This window comes from Drosophila obscura, unplaced genomic scaffold (assembly GCF_018151105.1).
Source record: "Drosophila obscura isolate BZ-5 IFL unplaced genomic scaffold, ASM1815110v1 contig_198, whole genome shotgun sequence".
Classification (NCBI taxonomy): domain Eukaryota; kingdom Metazoa; phylum Arthropoda; class Insecta; order Diptera; family Drosophilidae; genus Drosophila; species Drosophila obscura.
This window is the reverse complement of record NW_024542787.1, coordinates 22,879-43,395: the sequence shown is the minus strand read 5'-3', so window position 1 is coordinate 43,395 and position 20,517 is coordinate 22,879. Positions and strand designations below refer to the sequence as shown.

Sequence of the window (20,517 nt, the reverse complement as noted above, 5' to 3'; positions counted from 1 at the left end):
AAGCGAGGAACAGCTGATTTCCTGAACAGCAAACGATCGAGACAAAGGAGACGGCGAAAAGGTTACTTCAGTGAATACTGTCGAGAGGAGCCAGATCGATGTAGCTGGCGCTGCCGCATTATGATCGGAAGTGTTGGCGCCCGAGAGCCTTTATCGTCTAAACCGGATTTTTGAGTGGGATTTGTGGAAAAATATCCTGATTTGTACCTGGGATATCCGTATCTCACCTTAACTTCAACTATATTCGCCAAGAAAAATAAAATAAGGGCAATAAGTAAAAGTGTTTGGTGCAAAGATTCGTGTATACAGTGTAAAATGCAAATAAGCAAATGTCTACTTCCAGTAGGAAGTCTCCCCGACCCAAAAGGGCAGAAAATAAGATCAGTGCTTGTGTAGCCACATACCTGCCCAAAGAGAGGGAGAGAGATAGAAAGGCAGAAAGTGCTCTCTTAAGTTTTGGAATCAGAGCCAAAGAGGGAAGAGATGCAGTAGCGATACCGCATAGTGGAGGAGCGAGCAAGAAGAAGAAACGCTTACCAACGTCGCTTGGCAAAGAAAAGAGAAGAGGAGAAGTAACAGAGAGCAGCTTTAAGTTAGTATAATATTCTGTTCAGACTAGGGCTGTGTCATGCTTTTTTGCGTCTTGCGTAGGGCCCTAGTGGTAGCAATAAGTTGCGTCGCTCTCTGATGCATGTGCGTCTATTTCAAATATTCGATTGCTTTTGCGCTTGACACCATATTTTTGCACTTTTCTGCCTATCAGCCCGACTATCACCATTAATAACAATAAACACTTGCAGATCAAAAATCAAAATTTGGCGACAAAAAGCTATGATTTAAATCCTTAAATAAAATACTTTAAACTGATTGTACTATTATCATACGACATTTTTGTGACCCCTTGGGCCCCCTAAGATACTCCCACAAATTCTACAGAGAAATGTCTGAAAATAATAAATAAATATGAGAATCAATTATCTTTCGTCTTGCATAATTCTGTTGATTTCCCAAAATTTTGTTACTTTCCTTGTCATCAAAGATAAGATACTCCCAAAAATTCTACAGAGAAATGTCTGAAAATAATAAATAAATATGAGAATCAATTATCTTTCGTCTTGCATAATTCTGTTGATTTCCCAAAATTTTGTTACTTTCCTTGTCATCAAGCACCCAAATCAGCTGTGCTCAAGACGAACGTCTGCCAATGTGAACGCCTTTTCTGCTTCATTGCCTCTATTCCGATATCGATAGGAAACGCGCCCAGTGTGAAAAGATATAAGAGTGGATACGAATAAAAAGGAGATTGGAATCTAACAACAAACACAAACAAATTTGTACTTTTCTATAAATAAGTTTGTTGAGCTACTGAGCTTCTTCAGTAGCGTTGTTTTGCAAGATTATTTAAGAGACGATGATTGTTCAGTTAATATATTCACAATTTATTTTACTTAAGTTAATATATATGTATTATCCAAAACTTGCGAAAGGTGTGCGAATTTAATAACGAGAGTTAATGATGAGTCGATTGAAGACGCGGGGGCCGGTTCAAGACTGTTGAAGCTGATATGTTTATGTTAGGTTTAGTTTAGAACTCTGTGGCAGGTAGGTCACTGTGCCAGACAGCCAAACGTTTTAATACGGTAATGATCGAATTTGAAGTGTGGTCTGCTTTTTCTAATGAGCCTCCCCCACAGCGGCTGACTAACGCCGAGAAAGAGCAACGCACCAGCAAGATCATAAGTACAAGCAAACAAACGGTTATAAAGAGAGACATTAGATTAAGAGATGATCAACTACTCTTTGTGCTGCCATGGGCCGGCGCTTAGCCGAACATACTCCCCCCGTTGAAGAGCACGGGTCTTTAACATCCTTCTTTGGCAGCCACATTTCCTTTGTTGATCCAGGTGACGTCTTTAGTATAGCCACTCCGTGCGAGGGGGCACTTCAGACTGGTTAACTGAAAATAACACAGGAGAAAGTGGATATGATGCGCGAGACTGAGACACCTCTCCTGCAACTATCCATCCTAGCCTGGTTTCCTGAAGACGTGGCAGACCAGCTCCCAATTGGATTTGGCCAATGCAGAGAAGCTCAAAGAACAGTCTCGCTCCAATAAGAATGTCCACAGGTTGAGATTTGTAGAACTTGGGATCCGCTAACAGTGTGTTGCAGGGAATGTTCCAGCTGTTTAGGTCGATATTGCAGTTAGGATGACTGGACGTAATGGTGGGAGCAACTACTGCCGAAATGGTCGTGGCATAACTTGATGTGCGTGATTCCAGGTTGATATCTACGCAGCATCCTTCCGATGTGGCACGCGACTCGCCGAGACCAGACACCAAAACATCCGACTCTTTCCTTTGAAGCTGCAACTGCTGAGCCAGGCGAGAAGTAATGAGATGCACCTGCGATCCAGAATCAAGCAAGGCACGGCATGGAATGAGTGTACCAGAGCGATTCCTTACGCTGATTATGGCAGTGGCAAGAAGTACGATGTCCTGCCTGTGACTCTGGGCCAAAAGCGATGTGGCTGACGCTGTTGCAGTATGTACAACGCCAGAGGGTCCCGCGGGCAATTGCGGAGCTGATGTAGAATGTGACAGTGATGGCAGAATGGATTGAGAACCGTAAGACGGGGACTCGAAGTGAAGTAGAGTGTGATGTCTGGCACCACATATTCGGCAGGATCGAGAATGACATGCACCCTGCGTGTGGCCTGCTCGGAGACAGTTGGTGCACAGTGACAGCTTCTTAGTTTCCTGAAGCCGAAGTTGAGCGGAAAGATTCCCAAATTGTGAACACGCATAAATGGAGTGTCCTGGATCACCGCAGAATGTACAGACCTTGGAGCTGGTTGCGATTAGACAGTGTTTCCGACTGCTCTGGGTGTACATATCATTTGCGTGCTCTTGGGTTTCCAACCTCTGGCATCTCTGCTCCAGAAACGTGGCAAATTGCTGGCTGGAGGGTATGCTATCCAACGACGAGCATTCCTCCCACTTGGTTTGTGTGGCGCTGTCCACCTTCTGTAGCAGGCTGTGTATTAAGATGCAGTCAGCAATCTGCTCCTTTGTCCCCATACTTTGTAAAGCTCGCAGATTGGCATTAACTGTATCCGAAAGGGACCGTAGTTGGGAAACAGATGAGGCCTCGACACGCTGCAAGCTCAGAATGTCTGTGACATGTGCCTGAAAGATGAGACGCTTGTTATTAAATCGTTTGCTGAGTAAATCTAGAGCAATAGGATAGCTGGCGTGGCTAAATTCCAGCGACGAGATCGTGTCCAGCGCTGGTCCCTTTAGGCATGATCGTAAATGCTGCAGCTTCTCGACATTCGTAAGGTCAGGGTCCTTATCTATAATGGAGGAGAACATGCCCCAAAACGAGGAATACTGAGCGTAGCCCCCACCCAACTCAGGAAGCTTCAACTCCGGCAGGCGTGGCCGACTTTGCACGACGACCGTAGTTGGGGCCTCTCCTACATGGTCCGCCCGCATTGTTGAACATGGTAGCATTGTGGGCTGCCGCTTGTTTAACTCTCGCTTCATGCGAATCTCCAGCATGACCACGCACTCGTCAAACTCATCCCTCAAGGGACTACCGATCTCATCGAGATCAATCTTCTCCAGGGCATTATGGTGCTCGTTGAATGAAGCTACAAGACCCGCTAGCAGCTTCAGCCTCACGTTCAGCTCCTCCTCACTGAGCTCGCCAATCCTCTCCTTGCCGACGGCCGTTGGATTCTCCGTGCCGCCCCTAGCATGGATTGCACCTTGCGCTTGTAGAATGCAGCTTCCGAATCGACGAACAATGGTGAGGGGGGCAAGATCGAAGGGATGCTATTAGAAGCCATTGTGTATGTTCAATAGAAAAGCTGGGCTTAGAGTCACTGAGAGAGTGTAGAGGTTAACAGCCGGTGAATAACCTCGAACAGTTTTACACGAACTGTACAATCGATGTGTAAAACACACAGTCTTGCAGTTTTACAGATCAGCAGCGAGAGCTAACAGTTTGAAACGCACTGCACTTGTGCATCCGACAACAACAAAGGCATGCACACTGAGAGCACGAAACCGAAACGAAACAACAGCAAGCAAGTAGACCGCAAAGCAGATGACGCGAGAACCGTTTCTGTTGCTTGTGCACAAACGATGAACCGAAACACCGTGGTTCAAAGCGAATTTATCCAACGAAAATGTTTTTTGTGATACAATTTAAAGAGCTTATGTTTATATCACGTCGGGGTCACCAAATGTTGAGCTACTGAGCTTCTTCAGTAGCGTTGTTTTGCAAGATTACACTACTCGACAAAATCGAACTTTTTTTTTCCTCAAGGATCCAAACCGACTTTTTCTGATAGATATGGAGATTTTAAATTTTTTAAAGAATTATGGTTTTTTTTTCTATGGCAGAATTTTTTTTGAAGAATTTTTGAAGTCTGGTATTTTTTTTTAAAGATTTTTTCAGAGGAAGCGCTTGTTTTTTTCAGCTCTTCAGCTTTTTGAGCTCGCAACCTTCCAAAAGGTATTTTTTGTTAATTTTTTCCATATTTAAGGTTTAGTTAACGAATTTTAGCTCCAAAGTCTCTCCATAGATTTTAATGAGCGATACCTTGAACGACGCCAAATTAATGCACCTATAGACAAAAAAATAGAGGACACATGATATAATTTTTTTTCGACTTTTCCTGAGTTTTTAAAGTCAAAATTTCGTAAAAAATACCGCACAAAAATCATCATTTTTGCATTTCAATGCTTTATATTTTGCCTTAACTTCTAGCTGTTTTAATTATCTTTTCAAAATAGCAAAGTTCTTTACAACCAGACGTAAGATAATAGAACTATGTGAAAAAAACAAGCGCTACTTCTGAAAAAAGCTTAAAAAAAAAATACCAGTTTTCAAAAATTCTTCAAAAAAAAGTTCTGCCATAGAAAAAAAAAATATCATCAAACCATTTCTAAGCCCCAAATCTTTAAGAAAAAGTTGGTTTTGTTCCTTGAGAAAAAATCGTGTTGACTAGTGTTATTTAAGAGACGATGATTGTTCAGTTAATATATTCACAATTTATTTTACTTAAGTTAATATATATGTATTATCCAAAACTTGCGAAAGGTGTGCGAATTTAATAACGAGAGTTAATGATGGGTCGATTGAAGACGCGGGGGCCGGTTCAAGACTGTTGAAGCTGATATGTTTATGTTAGGTTTAGTTTAGAACTCTGTGGCAGGCAGGTCACTGTGCCAGACAGCCAAACGTTTTAATACGGTGATGATCGAATTTGAAGTGTGGTCTGCTTTTTCTAATGAGCCTCCCCCACAGCGGCTGACTAACGCCGAGAAAGAGCAACGCACCAGCAAGATCATAAGTACAAGCAAACAAACGGTTATAAAGAGAGACATTAGATTAAGAGATGATCAACTACTCTTTGTGCTGCCATGGGCCGGCGCTTAGCCGAACAAAGTTCCTCAAGAATTAAAAATGTATCAAAAAAATCTTAAATTTGGTCCGAAAGTGTGTGTTTGAGCGCTTATTTCATTTAATATCTCCGCAACGCGTGCCCAAAATTGCATGCGATTTGTTTAATGATAGCCAGAGTATGTGGCATGGTTTCTATATTTTTACTTTTCTATAAATAGGTTCCTCGAAAATTAAAAATTAATCACAAACAAAATCTTCAATTTGGTCTAAAAATGTGTGTGTTTGCATTTCATTTTGTGTCATTCTGTAGAACAGAACATTTCATGATAGATTTTGTTTTTATACCTTTTTGTATGACAAATTGTTTTCTGAAAAAATTTCAATTTGCGTAAGTATATTTGTTGCTTTTGATTATCATTGTTTAATTTCGTGAATTCCTAAACATTAAATGCAATTAGTAAGCAGCGAAGAGCGCGGATCTGCTAGTTCTACATAAATCATAAGCTCAAAAATGTATATACTGACTGAGTACGGGTATACAAGTAGAGTCCCATCCACAGAAGCGACTTACACGTTCCTTCTCTTTTTTTTTTTGTTTTTAGGAATTCTTTTCTTTACTTTAATATCTTATGAAGCACATTCTTGAGAAAAGTTATTTCAGAATGTTTAATCAAGCTTTAATACATTTTTTTTAATATTGGATAAAACCCTTTCTTTTTATTTCCCTTTCTAAGTCCCTGTAGCAAGCAAGTACTGAGGGGTGTCATGACCAAGGTAGGGAGGGCACGTTCATCGAACCATCTGAAGATAGGCCGTCCGTCTTTTTGGAAATTTTCAGTCATTGTATCTTGTCTTGTGGTCATATGTAATGTTCTCTGTATGCTGAATTGTATGGCTTGTATTATGTACGTTTAATTTAAAATAGAGAAAAAGTAAGAGCCTCAGGCTATGTCCAACCAACAACATCACTTCCCTGTCCGACGAGCCAGCAGCCGGAAACAATACGTATGGTCATAGTTCAGAAACACCCTCTTGCCCAAGACTCGTTCACCATTACAAGAAACAACATTTCTGTTCTATTTTTTTTAAATTTCTGCCCTACAGTCTTGAGAGCGAATTTGTCACTCTTTTACCCTTATCTGTAAAATACGTCTGGAAAATAATTAAAAGAGCGGAGACGTTGTTAGTCACGCAAATTCCGCGCCTCTACTCTTGTAATAACACAGCAAGGTTTCAAACGGTAAATTGTAAATTTTGGAGGGTTCTAAACAGTTTTAGGTTAACTGTTTATCCATAGATAATGAACAATACTTAAACGACGCCTAATTAATGCACCTATATACAAAAAATAAAAAGACTGGTTATATTTTTTTTCGACTTTTCATTAGTTAGTAAAGTCTATACTCTGAAAACAATATACGGCGCAAAAATAATCCATTTTGCATTTGAAAGCTTAATATTTCCCAGTAAGCGGAAACAACAAAGTGCTTGGGTTCAAATTATAGCTGCACTTCCTAGTTTTTCAGAACAGCAAAGTTTATTACAACCTGATGTAGGATACTTAAGTTACTTAAGCATAAAAATACAAAATATAATTTTTCTTAATTCTTTAAAAAAAGTTATGCCGTTGAAAAAAGAAAAAAATAAAAAAAATTCCAAAGCCCCAAATCTAGTGTAATCGATAATAATAGTGGCCGATGGTCGTGGTATACTGCGTTCCTAATAGCAATTATTATTTTCTGTGATAAACGAAAATAATTTATCAGGGGTGCCACAGAAATCACTAGTGAAATGGGAAACCCCGCAGAGGATTTCCGCTTAAAAATTTCCGCCGTGCCACAGAATTCCGAGCGATTTTATTTTTCTTAGCATTGTCACAAAACAAATTCGAACTAAGGCTAGGGTTGACACCTTTCAAGATTCAATTCGAATATTGTTAATTTTGCAGTTTTATTGATTTTATCATATCAAAACAATTGGTTTTTTCTTTTATTCTTTTATGATATAAAATAATCGATTTTTCAAAGCTTTACTTTTATAATTTCAAAGCAGAAAAAAAATCCCATATCCTGCGAGTCAAACAAACCAATGTACTCGGCAGCTCTAGCAGTTGTCTGGCAACTCTCCATGCATGGCAGCAATCAGCTGTTCAAAAAAACACACATCTGAATTTTTACGGTAAACTTAATTAAAATGCTTTTACCGAGACTGTTGGCCATCGAAGAACTACGTAGGCAACATATTAGAATACAAACTTTGCAGCGCAGGCTTCTCAGATGCGCATCGGACTCGTTTTCGCGTTCAGACGATACGTATGTGGTTTTTGTCATTATCTTTTCAAACTACTGCTAATTTAGTTCATTACAATTACCAGTTTTTGGGATAATGAAGAATAGAAGCATAGCGACCATTTGTGCTGCCATGGGACAGCGCTTAGCCGAACAGGGATTTTTGACATAAATGCAATGGCAATAATGTGTAGAAATGGTTTGTTAGTTCTGTTTTGGCATTTTGAAGCGATGCCACCTGGTAGAACTACAAATGACTACAAATGTTTTCACAATTTGCACAAAAAGTATGCACACGTTTGACGTAAAGGAAGTTTTACTGCAATGAGCTATTTTTTGTAATGCTTAATTAAAGAAAAACAGAATGCTTTCAATATAATTAATATTAAATATCTTGCTCCGAATTCGGCTTAAAAAAGGTGGCATCACTGTATTAACTTCGAAAGTCCGAATCGAACCTTGGACTGCAGCGGATTGATTCTTGATCAGCATCAATGACTGAGTCTATGTCTATCTATCTGTCTGTCCGTCTTGTTTGTCGCCTAAATCTCAGAGACTATAAAAGCTAGGGAAACCAAAATATCTTTACAGACTCATGTGATATCACACTGCTACAAGTGTGCGCCCGCCCCCTTCCGCCCCCACAAAGAACGAAAATCTGTGGCAGGCACATTTTTAAAGATACGATAAAACGCATTATCGTAGAGAATGCCCATATCTACCAGACTGCCGAATCTGAATCAGATCGGATCATAATTAAAGCCAGAATGAAGAAATTAATTTTCAGTTGCATCCCCCGCCCTCACCAGAAAGAGAAACGCTACTCATTCTCTTTCTCGCTCGCACACTCTGCCCAAAAATACCCATGGCAGCAAAAAGAGAAGCTTAGCGATAGTTATAATTGTACAGAAAACTGTTAATTGTAATTAATCAAATTAGCAGTAGGTTGAGCAAACAATTACAAAAACCATATACGTATCGTCTGATATCGATGCACATCTGAAAAGCCTCAATCTGTTTCCTGGGTAGCTCTTTGATTTCCAACAGTCTCGTTAAAGTCATTTTTGAATTAAATCGCTCGGAATTCTGTGGCACCGCTGAAATTTTTACACGGATTCCCATTCCACCCGCGATTTCTGTGTCACCCCTGTATAAGATATTTTTTACAAGTTAGATGAATGTTAAAAAAAAAAAATGTTTGAAATAAATTTTAATTTATTTTTAGTCTTGCAAATCACATTTTTGGAAGATTTTTCTTGCGAATGCAGTTTATTTCATGAAGATATTTTGATTCGTTGAGAAGCTATTAATTTAACAAGGTGATATGGACGAAGGACCCACTGTACGACGGTTGAACAATAACACTACCCGACACGATTTTGCTCAAGGAACAAAACCAACTTTTTCTTAAAGATTTGGGGCTTAGAAATGGTTTGATGATATTATTTTTTTTTTCTATGGCAGAACTTTTTTAAATCTTTTTTCAGAGGTAGTGCTTGTTTTTTTCATATAACTGTAATATCTTACGTCTGGTTGTAAAGAACTTTGCTATTTTAAAAGGTAATTAAAACAGCTAGAGGCTAAGCCTAAACACTTTGTGATTACAGCTTACCGTCTGGGAAATATAAAGCATTGAAATGCAAAAATGATGATTTTTGTGCGGTATTCTTTACGAAATTTTGACTTTAAAAACTCAGGAAAAGAAGAAAAAAATTATATCCTGTGTTCTCTATTTTTTTGTGTATAGGTGCATTAATTTGGCGTCGTTTAAGGTATCGCCCATTAAAATCTATGGAGAGACTTTGGAGCTAAAATTCGTTAACCAAACCTAAAATATGGAAAAAATGAACAAAAAATACCTTTTGGAAGGTTGCGGGCCCAACTGCCAATTGGGAACAAAGCAAACGAAAAAGGGTTGTACATTTGGTACCTGATCGCGTTCCTTTTCACTTTTCACTCGTGATTCATTCGGAGAATACCTCATGGCATGTTCTTAGCAACTCACCAGTGAGTCGGTAAAACTCCAGATGAATTTTGTATGGGCATGTCCGCTTTTGTCACTCGTGAAACTTCATATGAAATTTTCACTGAATTTTGTAGTGATTTCACCGGTGGCTTATACGTATAAGCCATGAGTGAAATCACTCGGGACACCTCCGAAAATGTCCAAATGAAATCACCTGTGAAACTTCTCATGAAATTAAAAGGAATTTCACGGATAATTTCATATGATAAAGCCATCCAAAAATTTTTTCAAATAAAAGTAAATATATTTATTTTACACAGATTTTCTAGATTTTTTGTTGATTCATATATTTTTAATTATCTGTAAGGCCTTAACCTTAACCGATTCGATCGGGTTAATAAGCACCAATGCTCCTGAAATAAAATAGTCTGGCGGAACATTTTGAACATTTTTTTGCCGTGGATTACTTACCTGACTTTAAAAAATCTGAAAAACTACTTTTAAAAGGACTAAAAATCTAAATAAACGCACAACAACAAAAAATCACAGGCCCTCGCAACAAAAGATTGCACCAATTAATCGGTTTTTCTCCCAACATCCCTTTGAAGAGACGAAATGAGCCAGAGTAGAAGGGTTAGGGTCGAATGCAGGTAGAGAAAACTAATAATATGAGAGAGAGCAAAATCTATGGATATCTGCTTCTCTTTCTTATGTGTCCGCTTCGATCTGTAGCAGTTCAAGCTGGACAAAATTTCATGCTAACGTCGACGTCGCTGCCTTTGTCGACGTCGAGCCCAAACAATTTTTCCTATGACACTTTCATGCCGTGACAGCCAGAACTGCAGGGATATTATTTCGTTGTGCAATTTCGTACTTGTAACAAGCAATAATGATGTAATAATGTTTTTCTTCCATTTCTTTAAGCATATTTAGCTATGTCCTACATAAAAATGACACACATAATATGTGTCCGCTTCGATCTGCATCAGTTGTTTAAGTTTGACCCTCGCTCATCGAGGTTAAAAAATTCGCTTTTGGCCAAGTTAGGAAAAATTTGTGTATAGGTTTAATTCAGGATTCTAATGTATATATGCAGGAGTACGATCAGATAAATACCACTGCGAAGGCATGCGAGGGTAGGCGGGCCGAATTGCTCGTGCCTTAAGCGATGCTGATCGTGGGAATGGAAGCAAAAGAAAGAAGAAAGGTGCGAGACGAAAGAACGGTTGAATAGGGTATTGAAGTGAGGGAGCATATACATGTAGATTACAATTAGATACAATGCAATGCAAGCAAGGAACAAATAACAGCTCTAACTTTAATGCTGCTCCACTGACTATGGTCTTAATACTGTGAAATTCTTATTCCAGGCTGGGGTATACATCAGCCTGTCCAAGGAATTGATAGTTTGCGAAGACTTTTGAGGGGCGGGACTCGCCAGCTGAAAACACTTTTGGGTTTTTTTTGTTTTATGTTAAGTTTATGTGTTATCTTTATTCTCGCTTGTAATTTTACGTGACGTGTAATCTGATTTTGGAATGACCTACTTCCCGCCGTATGTGTTTCTGATAGCTGATGGACCTTTTATGGATCGTCGGGACATCAATTTTCACACAAATATCTTAAGCAGGTATCTTATTGCTACTTGAAATTGGGAAGGGAATTACATATATAATGACTTATTGGTCCGCGTGTGCAGACTGGATGATCGGTAACAGAGGGTTACCTAATCATCAGCCCTCCAGCCAGTGTCCAATATCCAATATATCCTCGGTACCCAAGGGTTACCTAAGGCAATCGCCTCCCAACAAATGTTCAATGTCCCAGATAAGGCGATAGGTGCACGCCTGCACCGTTGAAAGGAATTTCATTGGCACTTTCCGTGTTGTCTTCTTTCTTATGTTCTAATGGTAAGAGGGATGGGAAGATGTTTTCAGAATAAACATATATTGGCTATTATTTATATATATATATACTAGCGGACGCGGCGAACGTTGTCTCGCCCCAATATACCACCTTCAGATAAACTCCAGATTTTGTATTTGAATGGAATAGAAATCAATTGAGAGCGGTATGATGAAGAATATTTTTCGACTTGTTTTCCGGCGCAAAAACAAACAACGAAGCCAGGGTTCTGAATTACAAGATAATTTAAAATTCACGAGGACTTTATTGTGAAAAAACGGTAACTTTGCCAGCAACTGAAATAAAATGGTTAGCGAAATCAGAACTCTTTTGGTTACTTTATTTTTAATGGGTACTTATCTTTATTTTTCCGTATTATTATGCTATCGGGATATGTTCTGTATTAGCAAATTTGAGCCAAATCGGCACAGCCGTTCTTAAACTTAAAACACATTTTTTGCCCGCTAATACCAGCTCACTAGCAACCGGTTTCAAATCGTAAAAATCTTGCGACTTCCGAAAACCGGAGCACGCTTTGCGATAACACTAGTCAACACGATTTTTCCTCAAGGAACAAAACGAACTTTTTCTTAAATATTTGGGGCTTAGAAATGGTTTGATGATATTTTTATACCCGTACTCAAAAAAGAGTTAAGGGGTATATTAGATTTGTGGTAAAAGTGGATGTGTGTAACGCAGAGAAGGAAACGTTTCCGACCCCATAAAGTATATATACTCTTGATCAGCATCAATAGCCGAGTCGATATAGCCATGTCTGTCTGTCCGTCTGTCTGTCTGTCTGTCTGTCTGTCTGTCTCGATGAGCGCCTAGATCTCAGAGACTATAAGAGCTAGGGCAACCAAATTTGGTTTTCAGACTCATGTGATATCACACTGCTACAAGTGTATTTCAAAATTTCGCCCCGCCTCCTTCCGCCCCCACAAAGGACGAAAATCTGTGGCAGGCACAATTTTAAAGAAACGATAAAACTAAAAACGCAGTATCGTAGAGAATGACCATATCTACCAGACTGCCGAATCTGAATCAGATCGGATCATAATTATAGCCAGAATGAAGAAATTAATTTTCAGTTGCTTCCCCTCCCCCTACCACCGAGACAACACAACTCATTTTCCTTCTCGCTCGCACACTCTGCCGCGTTCAGTGCGCGAGCAACCCCTAGCGGTGGAGATGTAGAATATGAATGGAACATGTACAATCTACATGTTAGATGTATAATAGACATTTTATATGTAGATGTAGATAGCATATGTAGCAAAAAAATGTAAAATGTAAAATTTTTTTTTTTTTCTAAAATTCTAAAAAATCATAAGCTCAAAAGTGTATGTATATACTGACTGAGTACGGGTATAAGTAGAGTCGTGTCCCCAGAAACGACTCACACGTTCCTTCTCGTTTTTTTTTCAATGCCAGAACTTTTTTTTGAAGAATTTTTGAAAACTGGTATTTTTTTTAAAGCTTTTTTCACAGGTAGCGCTTTTTTTTTTCACATAGCTCTAGTATCTTACGTCTGGTTGTAAAGAACTTTGCTATTTTGAAAAGGTTATTAAAACAGCTAGAAGTTAAGCCCAAATACTTTGTGATTTCAGCTTACCGTCTGGGAAATAAAAAGCATTGAAATGCAAAAATGATGATTTTTGTGCGGTATTCTTTACGAAATTTTGACTTTAAAAACTCAGGAAAAGAAGAAAAAAATTATATCCTGTGTTCTCTATTTTTTTGTGTATAGGTGCATTAATTTGGCGTCGTTTAAGGTATCGCCCATTAAAATCTATGGAGAGACTTCGGAGCTAAAATTCGTTAACCAAACCTAAAATATGGAAAAAATGAACAAAAAATACCTTTTGGAAGGTTGCGGGCCCAACTGCCAATTGGGAACAAAGCAAACGAAAAAGGGTTGTACATTTGGTACCTGATCGCGTTCCTTTTCACTTTTCACTCGTTATTCATTCGGAGAATACCTCATGGCATGTTCTTAGCAACTCACCAGTGAGTCGGTAAAACTCCAGATGAATTTTGTATGGGCATGTCCGCTTTTGTCACTCGTGAAACTTCATATGAAATTTTCACTGAATTTTGTAGTGATTTCACCGGTGGCTTATACGTATAAGCCATGAGTGAAATCACTCGGGACACCTCCGAAAATGTCCAAATGAAATCACCTGTGAAACTTCTCATGAAATTAAAAGGAATTTCACGGATAATTTCATATGATAAAGCCATCCAAAAATTTTTTCAAATAAAAGTAAATATATTTATTTTACACAGATTTTCTAGATTTTTTGTTGATTCATATATTTTTAATTATCTGTAAGGCCTTAACCTTAACCGATTCGATCGGGTTAATAAGCACCAATGCTCCTGAAATAAAATAGTCTGGCGGAACATTTTGAACATTTTTTTGCCGTGGATTACTTACCTGACTTTAAAAAATCTGAAAAACTACTTTTAAAAGGACTAAAAATCTAAATAAACGCACAACAACAAAAAATCACAGGCCCTCGCAACAAAAGATTGCACCAATTAATCGGTTTTTCTCCCAACATCCCTTTGAAGAGACGAAATGAGCCAGAGTAGAAGGGTTAGGGTCGAATGCAGGTAGAGAAAACTAATAATATGAGAGAGAGCGAAATCTATGGATATCTGCTTCTCTTTCTTATGTGTCCGCTTCGATCTGTAGCAGTTCAAGCTGGACAAAATTTCATGCTGACGTCGACGTCGCTGCCTTTGTCGACGTCGAGCCCAAACAATTTTTCCTATGACACTTTCATGCCGTGACAGCCAGAACTGCAGGGATATTATTTCGTTGTGCAATTTCGTACTTGTAACAAGCAATAATGATGTAATAATGTTTTTTCTTCCATTTCTTTAGAGCATATTTAGCTATGTCCTACATAAAAATGACACACATAATATGTGTCCGCTTCGATCTGCATCAGTTGTTTAAGTTTGACCCTCGCTCATCGAGGTTAAAAAATTCGCTTTTGGCCAAGTTAGGAAAAATTTGTGTATAGGTTTAATTCAGGATTCTAATGTATATATGCAGGAGTACGATCAGATAAATACCACTGCGAAGGCATGCGAGGGTAGGCGGGCCGAATTGCTCGTGCCTTAAGCGATGCTGATCGTGGGAATGGAAGCAAAAGAAAGAAGAAAGGTGCGAGACGAAAGAACGGTTGAATAGGGTATTGAAGTGAGGGAGCATATACATGTAGATTACAATTAGATACAATGCAATGCAAGCAAGGAACAAATAACAGCTCTAACTTTAATGCTGCTCCACTGACTATGGTCTTAATACTGTGAAATTCTTATTCCAGGCTGGGGTATACATCAGCCTGTCCAAGGAATTGATAGTTTGCGAAGACTTTTGAGGGGCGGGACTCGCCAGCTGAAAACACTTTTGGGTTTTTTTTGTTTTATGTTAAGTTTATGTGTTATCTTTATTCTCGCTTGTAATTTTACGTGACGTGTAATCTGATTTTGGAATGACCTACTTCCCGCCGTATGTGTTTCTGATAGCTGATGGACCTTTTATGGATCGTCGGGACATCAATTTTCACACAAATATCTTAAGCAGGTATCTTATTGCTACTTGAAATTGGGAAGGGAATTACATATATAATGACTTATTGGTCCGCGTGTGCAGACTGGATGATCGGTAACAGAGGGTTACCTAATCATCAGCCCTCCAGCCAGTGTCCAATATCCAATATATCCTCGGTACCCAAGGGTTACCTAAGGCAATCGCCTCCCAACAAATGTTCAATGTCCCAGATAAGGCGATAGGGTGCACGCCTGCACCGTTGAAAGGAATTTCATTGGCACTTTCCGTGTTGTCTTCTTTCTTATGTTCTAATGGTAAGAGGGATGGGAAGATGTTTTCAGAATAAACATATATTGGCTATTATTTATATATATATATACTAGCGGACGCGGCGAACGTTGTCTCGCCCCAATATACCACCTTCAGATAAACTCCAGATTTTGTATTTGAATGGAATAGAAATCAATTGAGAGCGGTATGATGAAGAATATTTTTCGACTTGTTTTCCGGCGCAAAAACAAACAACGAAGCCAGGGTTCTGAATTACAAGATAATTTAAAATTCACGAGGACTTTATTGTGAAAAAACGGTAACTTTGCCAGCAACTGAAATAAAATGGTTAGCGAAATCAGAACTCTTTTGGTTACTTTATTTTTAATGGGTACTTATCTTTATTTTTCCGTATTATTATGCTATCGGGATATGTTCTGTATTAGCAAATTTGAGCCAAATCGGCACAGCCGTTCTTAAACTTAAAACACATTTTTTGCCCGCTAATACCAGCTCACTAGCAACCGGTTTCAAATCGTAAAAATCTTGCGACTTCCGAAACCGGAGCACGCTTTGCGATAACACTAGTCAACACGATTTTTCCTCAAGGAACAAAACGAACTTTTTCTTAAATATTTGGGGCTTAGAAATGGTTTGATGATATTTTTATACCCGTACTCAAAAAAGAGTTAAGGGGTATATTAGATTTGTGGTAAAAGTGGATGTGTGTAACGCAGAGAAGGAAACGTTTCCGACCCCATAAAGTATATATACTCTTGATCAGCATCAATAGCCGAGTCGATATAGCCATGTCTGTCTGTCCGTCTGTCTGTCTGTCTGTCTGTCTGTCTGTCTCGATGAGCGCCTAGATCTCAGAGACTATAAGAGCTAGGGCAACCAAATTTGGTTTTCAGACTCATGTGATATCACACTGCTACAAGTGTATTTCAAAATTTCGCCCCGCCTCCTTCCGCCCCCACAAAGGACGAAAATCTGTGGCAGGCACAATTTTAAAGAAACGATAAAACTAAAAACGCAGTATCGTAGAGAATGACCATATCTACCAGACTGCCGAATCTGAATCAGATCGGATCATAATTATAGCCAGAATGAAGAAATTAATTTTCAGTTGCTTCCCCTCCCCCCTACCACCGAGACAACACAACTCATTTTCCTTCTCGCTCGCACACTCTGCCGCGTTCAGTGCGCGAGCAACCCCTAGCGGTGGAGATGTAGAATATGAATGGAACATGTACAATCTACATGTTAGATGTATAATAGACATTTTATATGTAGATGTAGATAGCATATGTAGCAAAAAAATGTAAAATGTAAAATTTTTTTTTTTTTCTAAAATTCTAAAAAATCATAAGCTCAAAAGTGTATGTATATACTGACTGAGTACGGGTATAAGTAGAGTCGTGTCCCCAGAAACGACTCACACGTTCCTTCTCGTTTTTTTTCTATGGCAGAACTTTTTTTTGAAGAATTTTTGAAAACTGGTATTTTTTTTAAGCTTTTTTCAGAGGTAGCGCTTGTTTTTTTCACATAGCTCTAGTATCTTACGTCTGGTTGTAAAGAACTTTGCTATTTTGAAAAGGTTATTAAAACAGCTAGAAGTTAAGCCCAAATACTTTGTGATTTCAGCTTACCGTCTGGGAAAATAAAAAGCATTGAAATGCAAAAATGATGATTTTTGTGCGGTATTTGTTACGAAATGTTGACTTTAAAAACTCAGGAAAAGTCGAAAAAAAGTATATCCTGTGTCCTCTATTTTTTTGTGTATAGGTGCGTTAATTTGGCGTCGTTTAAGGTATCGCTCATAAAAATCTATGGAGAGACTTTGGAGCTAAAATTCGTTAACCAAACCTAAAATATGAAAAAAATCAACAAAAAATACCTTTTGGAAGGTTGCGAGCCCAACTGCCCATTGGGAACAAAGGAACGCGATCAGGTACCAAATGTACAACCCTTGTTCGTTTGCTTTGTTCCCAATTGGCAGATGGGCCCGCAACCTTCCAAAAGGTATTTTTTGTTCATTTTTTTCATATTTTAGGTTTGGTTAACGAATTTTAGCGTTTTTAAAGTCAAAATTTCGTAACAAATACCGCACAAAAATCATCATTTTTGCCTTTCAATGCTTTTTATTTCCCAGACGGTAAGCTGAAATCACAAAGTATTTGGGCTTAACTTCTAGCTGTTTTAATTACCTTTTCAAAATAACAAAGTTCTTTACAACCAGACGTAAGATACTAGAGCTATGTGAAAAAAACAAGCGCTACCTCTGAAAAAAGCTTAAAAAAAAATAGCAGTTTTCAAAAATTCTTCAAAAAAAAGTTCTGCCATAGAAAAAAAACCATAATTCTTTAAACAATTTTAAATCCCCATATCTATCAGAAAAAGTCGGTTTGGATCCTTGAGGAAAAAAAAAGTTCGATTTTGTCGAGTAGTGTAATCGGAGCATGGCTGGTTATTCATCAGTTGAATTATAGTATGCCTGCTATAAGCCGATCAAATCCATCAAATATGTTTGAAAATATGTCAATAAAGGGAGTGACATGGCGGTTTTTAGAATTGTCGGTACAAATGCAAACGACGAGGTGACGAAATTTCAACTTGGACGTTACGTGAGTTGTAACGAGGCAATCTTGGGGCTGCTTTTAATTTTCGATCCATGAATGTCACCCGACTGTCGACAGCCGGCGAGTAAGAGTAAGGACATTACTCTATTCGGAAATAACACGCTATTATTCATCAAAGAAGTTTAACGCCGGAAGAAAGGTGACGCAGTTGAGGCTTCACCGATGTCTGTTCGAGTGATGCCCTCGGACGAATATATACAGTTCATCCACGCCAAGACGAATGCTTCTATCTTCGCTTGCTTTTGGTGAACATTAGAGGCCCTACATCCTTTATTTCCTTACGTATGTCGATGGTGTACTGTGCGCCACTTTTCGGGATGCTTACCAACGTTTGAATTTGCTCCAACACGATACACATTGGGACTCAACGCTCGACAGCGAATCAAATTCGTCTTTGTTTGCGATCATCAAAGCACATTTCATTCGTCGAACCCAACCACATTGTGGGACAAATACAAGGACGATATGGCTGACGACATTTTGCACAGATTTTCACGATAAATTCGAATTTCAAATTGGAAATTAACAACGAAATGCGCAAGGAAGCCTTAGTTCTGATCGACCGCATGTGTTCACGTGCGGCACTCTGCTGTCGACATTGGGAATGCCAGAGCCAAATCGTTCGATGCACGATGCATTCATTCGCGACTTGCAACGGGAATAAGACTATGATCGGAGCAAGCTGGCCGAAAGAATCCGAATAAATTTTCTTCTGTTGAATGCCGAGCAGAATAACGTGTACGATTCCCTTATGAAGGTTGTTGACGAGGGAACGTGAGGCATTTACTTTCTCGATGCTCCCGGTGGGACAGACAAGACATTCGTCATTTCCTTGATTCTGGCAACAATTCGGTCAAGGTCTCGAATTGCATTGCATCCTCTTGAATTTCTGCCGCCTTGCTGAAAGGTAGTCAAACTGCACATTTCACTTTGAAGCTAACGATAAATATTCTCACGGTTGACTAGCCAACGTGCACAGTCCCAAAGAGCTCGGCGACAGCGAAACTAATGTGAGAATGCAAAATTATTATTTGTGACTAGCTGTACCCGGCCACGTTTCACTGTGGCACATTGTGGTTGCATGGATGAGAAGTGAGTCGAATAATACGTTTAACATAAATTTGGATTTGCACTAAATGGAGGATATAAAATACACAATATTCCATTCCCGTTTCCCTCATCTTCGGTTGATCGACTGCCATTCCGTCTCCCTCTACGCATATGGATTCTTCATGCTATTATCTCTAGTACGGATTCCCGTTCTTCCTCATTCATATTTGAAAATCATCTTCTTGTGCAGCATCTTTATTAATCTGTATACATATATTAGTAATGATAATACTCATACTAATACTAGTCACACTTTGTGACTAGTGCACTAATCATAAGGTACAACCTTGTAGCACTAGGAAAATCAAAATAAACAAACAAACAAACTGAAAATAAATATATATATGACCGAAAAAAAAAAAAACTATTTTCAAAACATATTAAAAATGTATTCTACATTTTCCGCACAATTTTCTGACTTGTTGAGCACTTTTAAACAATTTGTAAACAGTTTCGTTGTGGTTTTTTTTTGGGTAGAGTTTTCTAAGAATTTTTCAGAGTTAAGGCTGCTTTTTTCCATATTATGTTAGCATGTTACACTAAATTAGATTTTTGTATATATACATTTTATTCATAAAGGCACGTTTATTATGCAAAAGCGTCCATACAAAAATTTTGATTTCTTTGCATAGTGTAATTAACGTAATCCAAAAAAGTTTATTTCTATAAGCTTTTAATATATGTTTAATGCTTTTAAAATCACAAAAGTATAATTTAAGAACTTACAGTTCATATCAATTTGAACCACAGCTTCAACGATTGGTGCACGAGGATGACTTACTGCTCTACATGTGAGTCGAGAGTTGAGGTCTTTTCTTCCAAGCGATGTCAGAGATATTACACATTCGATAATTTTTCCCCCTCTGAATGGAAAACATCGCAAGGCATTTCCACACCATCTCTATACCAACTAATTGTAGGAGCTGGGTAGCCTAAAAAATTAGAAGTTGTATTAATAAGCGGAATTTCAATAGATCCCTGGTTGCGTAATTTCAATAAAAACCATTGAAAGAAAAATATTAATATTAAATTGATTCTAATTGTCCACAAATCTTTGAACACTTTAACATTTTTCGTCTATTAGACAGCTTACGCATAAATACGAACAATACCATATTAAATCATTAAAATTTATGACTTTTATTTTTCAAATTAGTATTGTTATTGAAAATAGGAAAGTATTTCGAGAAACTACTAGGTAAAAAATCTAGTGAATGCGGTGGATGCCGAAAAAAATTCGATCAATTACCCTACCCGAAAGATTCCGCCGCTTCGAACCAGACCATTTTTTTATAGATATGGGGCTTTAAACATCCTTAGAGATACTTTTTTTTTTTATGGCAGAAAATT

The 20,517-nt window shown here is 38.4% G+C and overlaps 1 protein-coding gene across 1 annotated transcript in view; it reads right to left on the bottom strand.

The window, feature by feature from the left end:
- LOC111076700 (nephrin-like) overlaps positions 1 to 19,972 on the bottom strand; it is a 330,088-nt gene extending 310,116 nt beyond the window's left edge. Inside the window, exon 1 of the mRNA XM_041593725.1 lies at positions 19,894 to 19,972. Coding sequence (XP_041449659.1) covers positions 19,894 to 19,900 — 7 coding nt within the window. The 5' untranslated portion in view covers positions 19,901 to 19,972. The remainder of the gene's footprint in view (positions 1 to 19,893) is intronic.
- Positions 19,973 to 20,517: the final 545 nt, after the last annotated feature.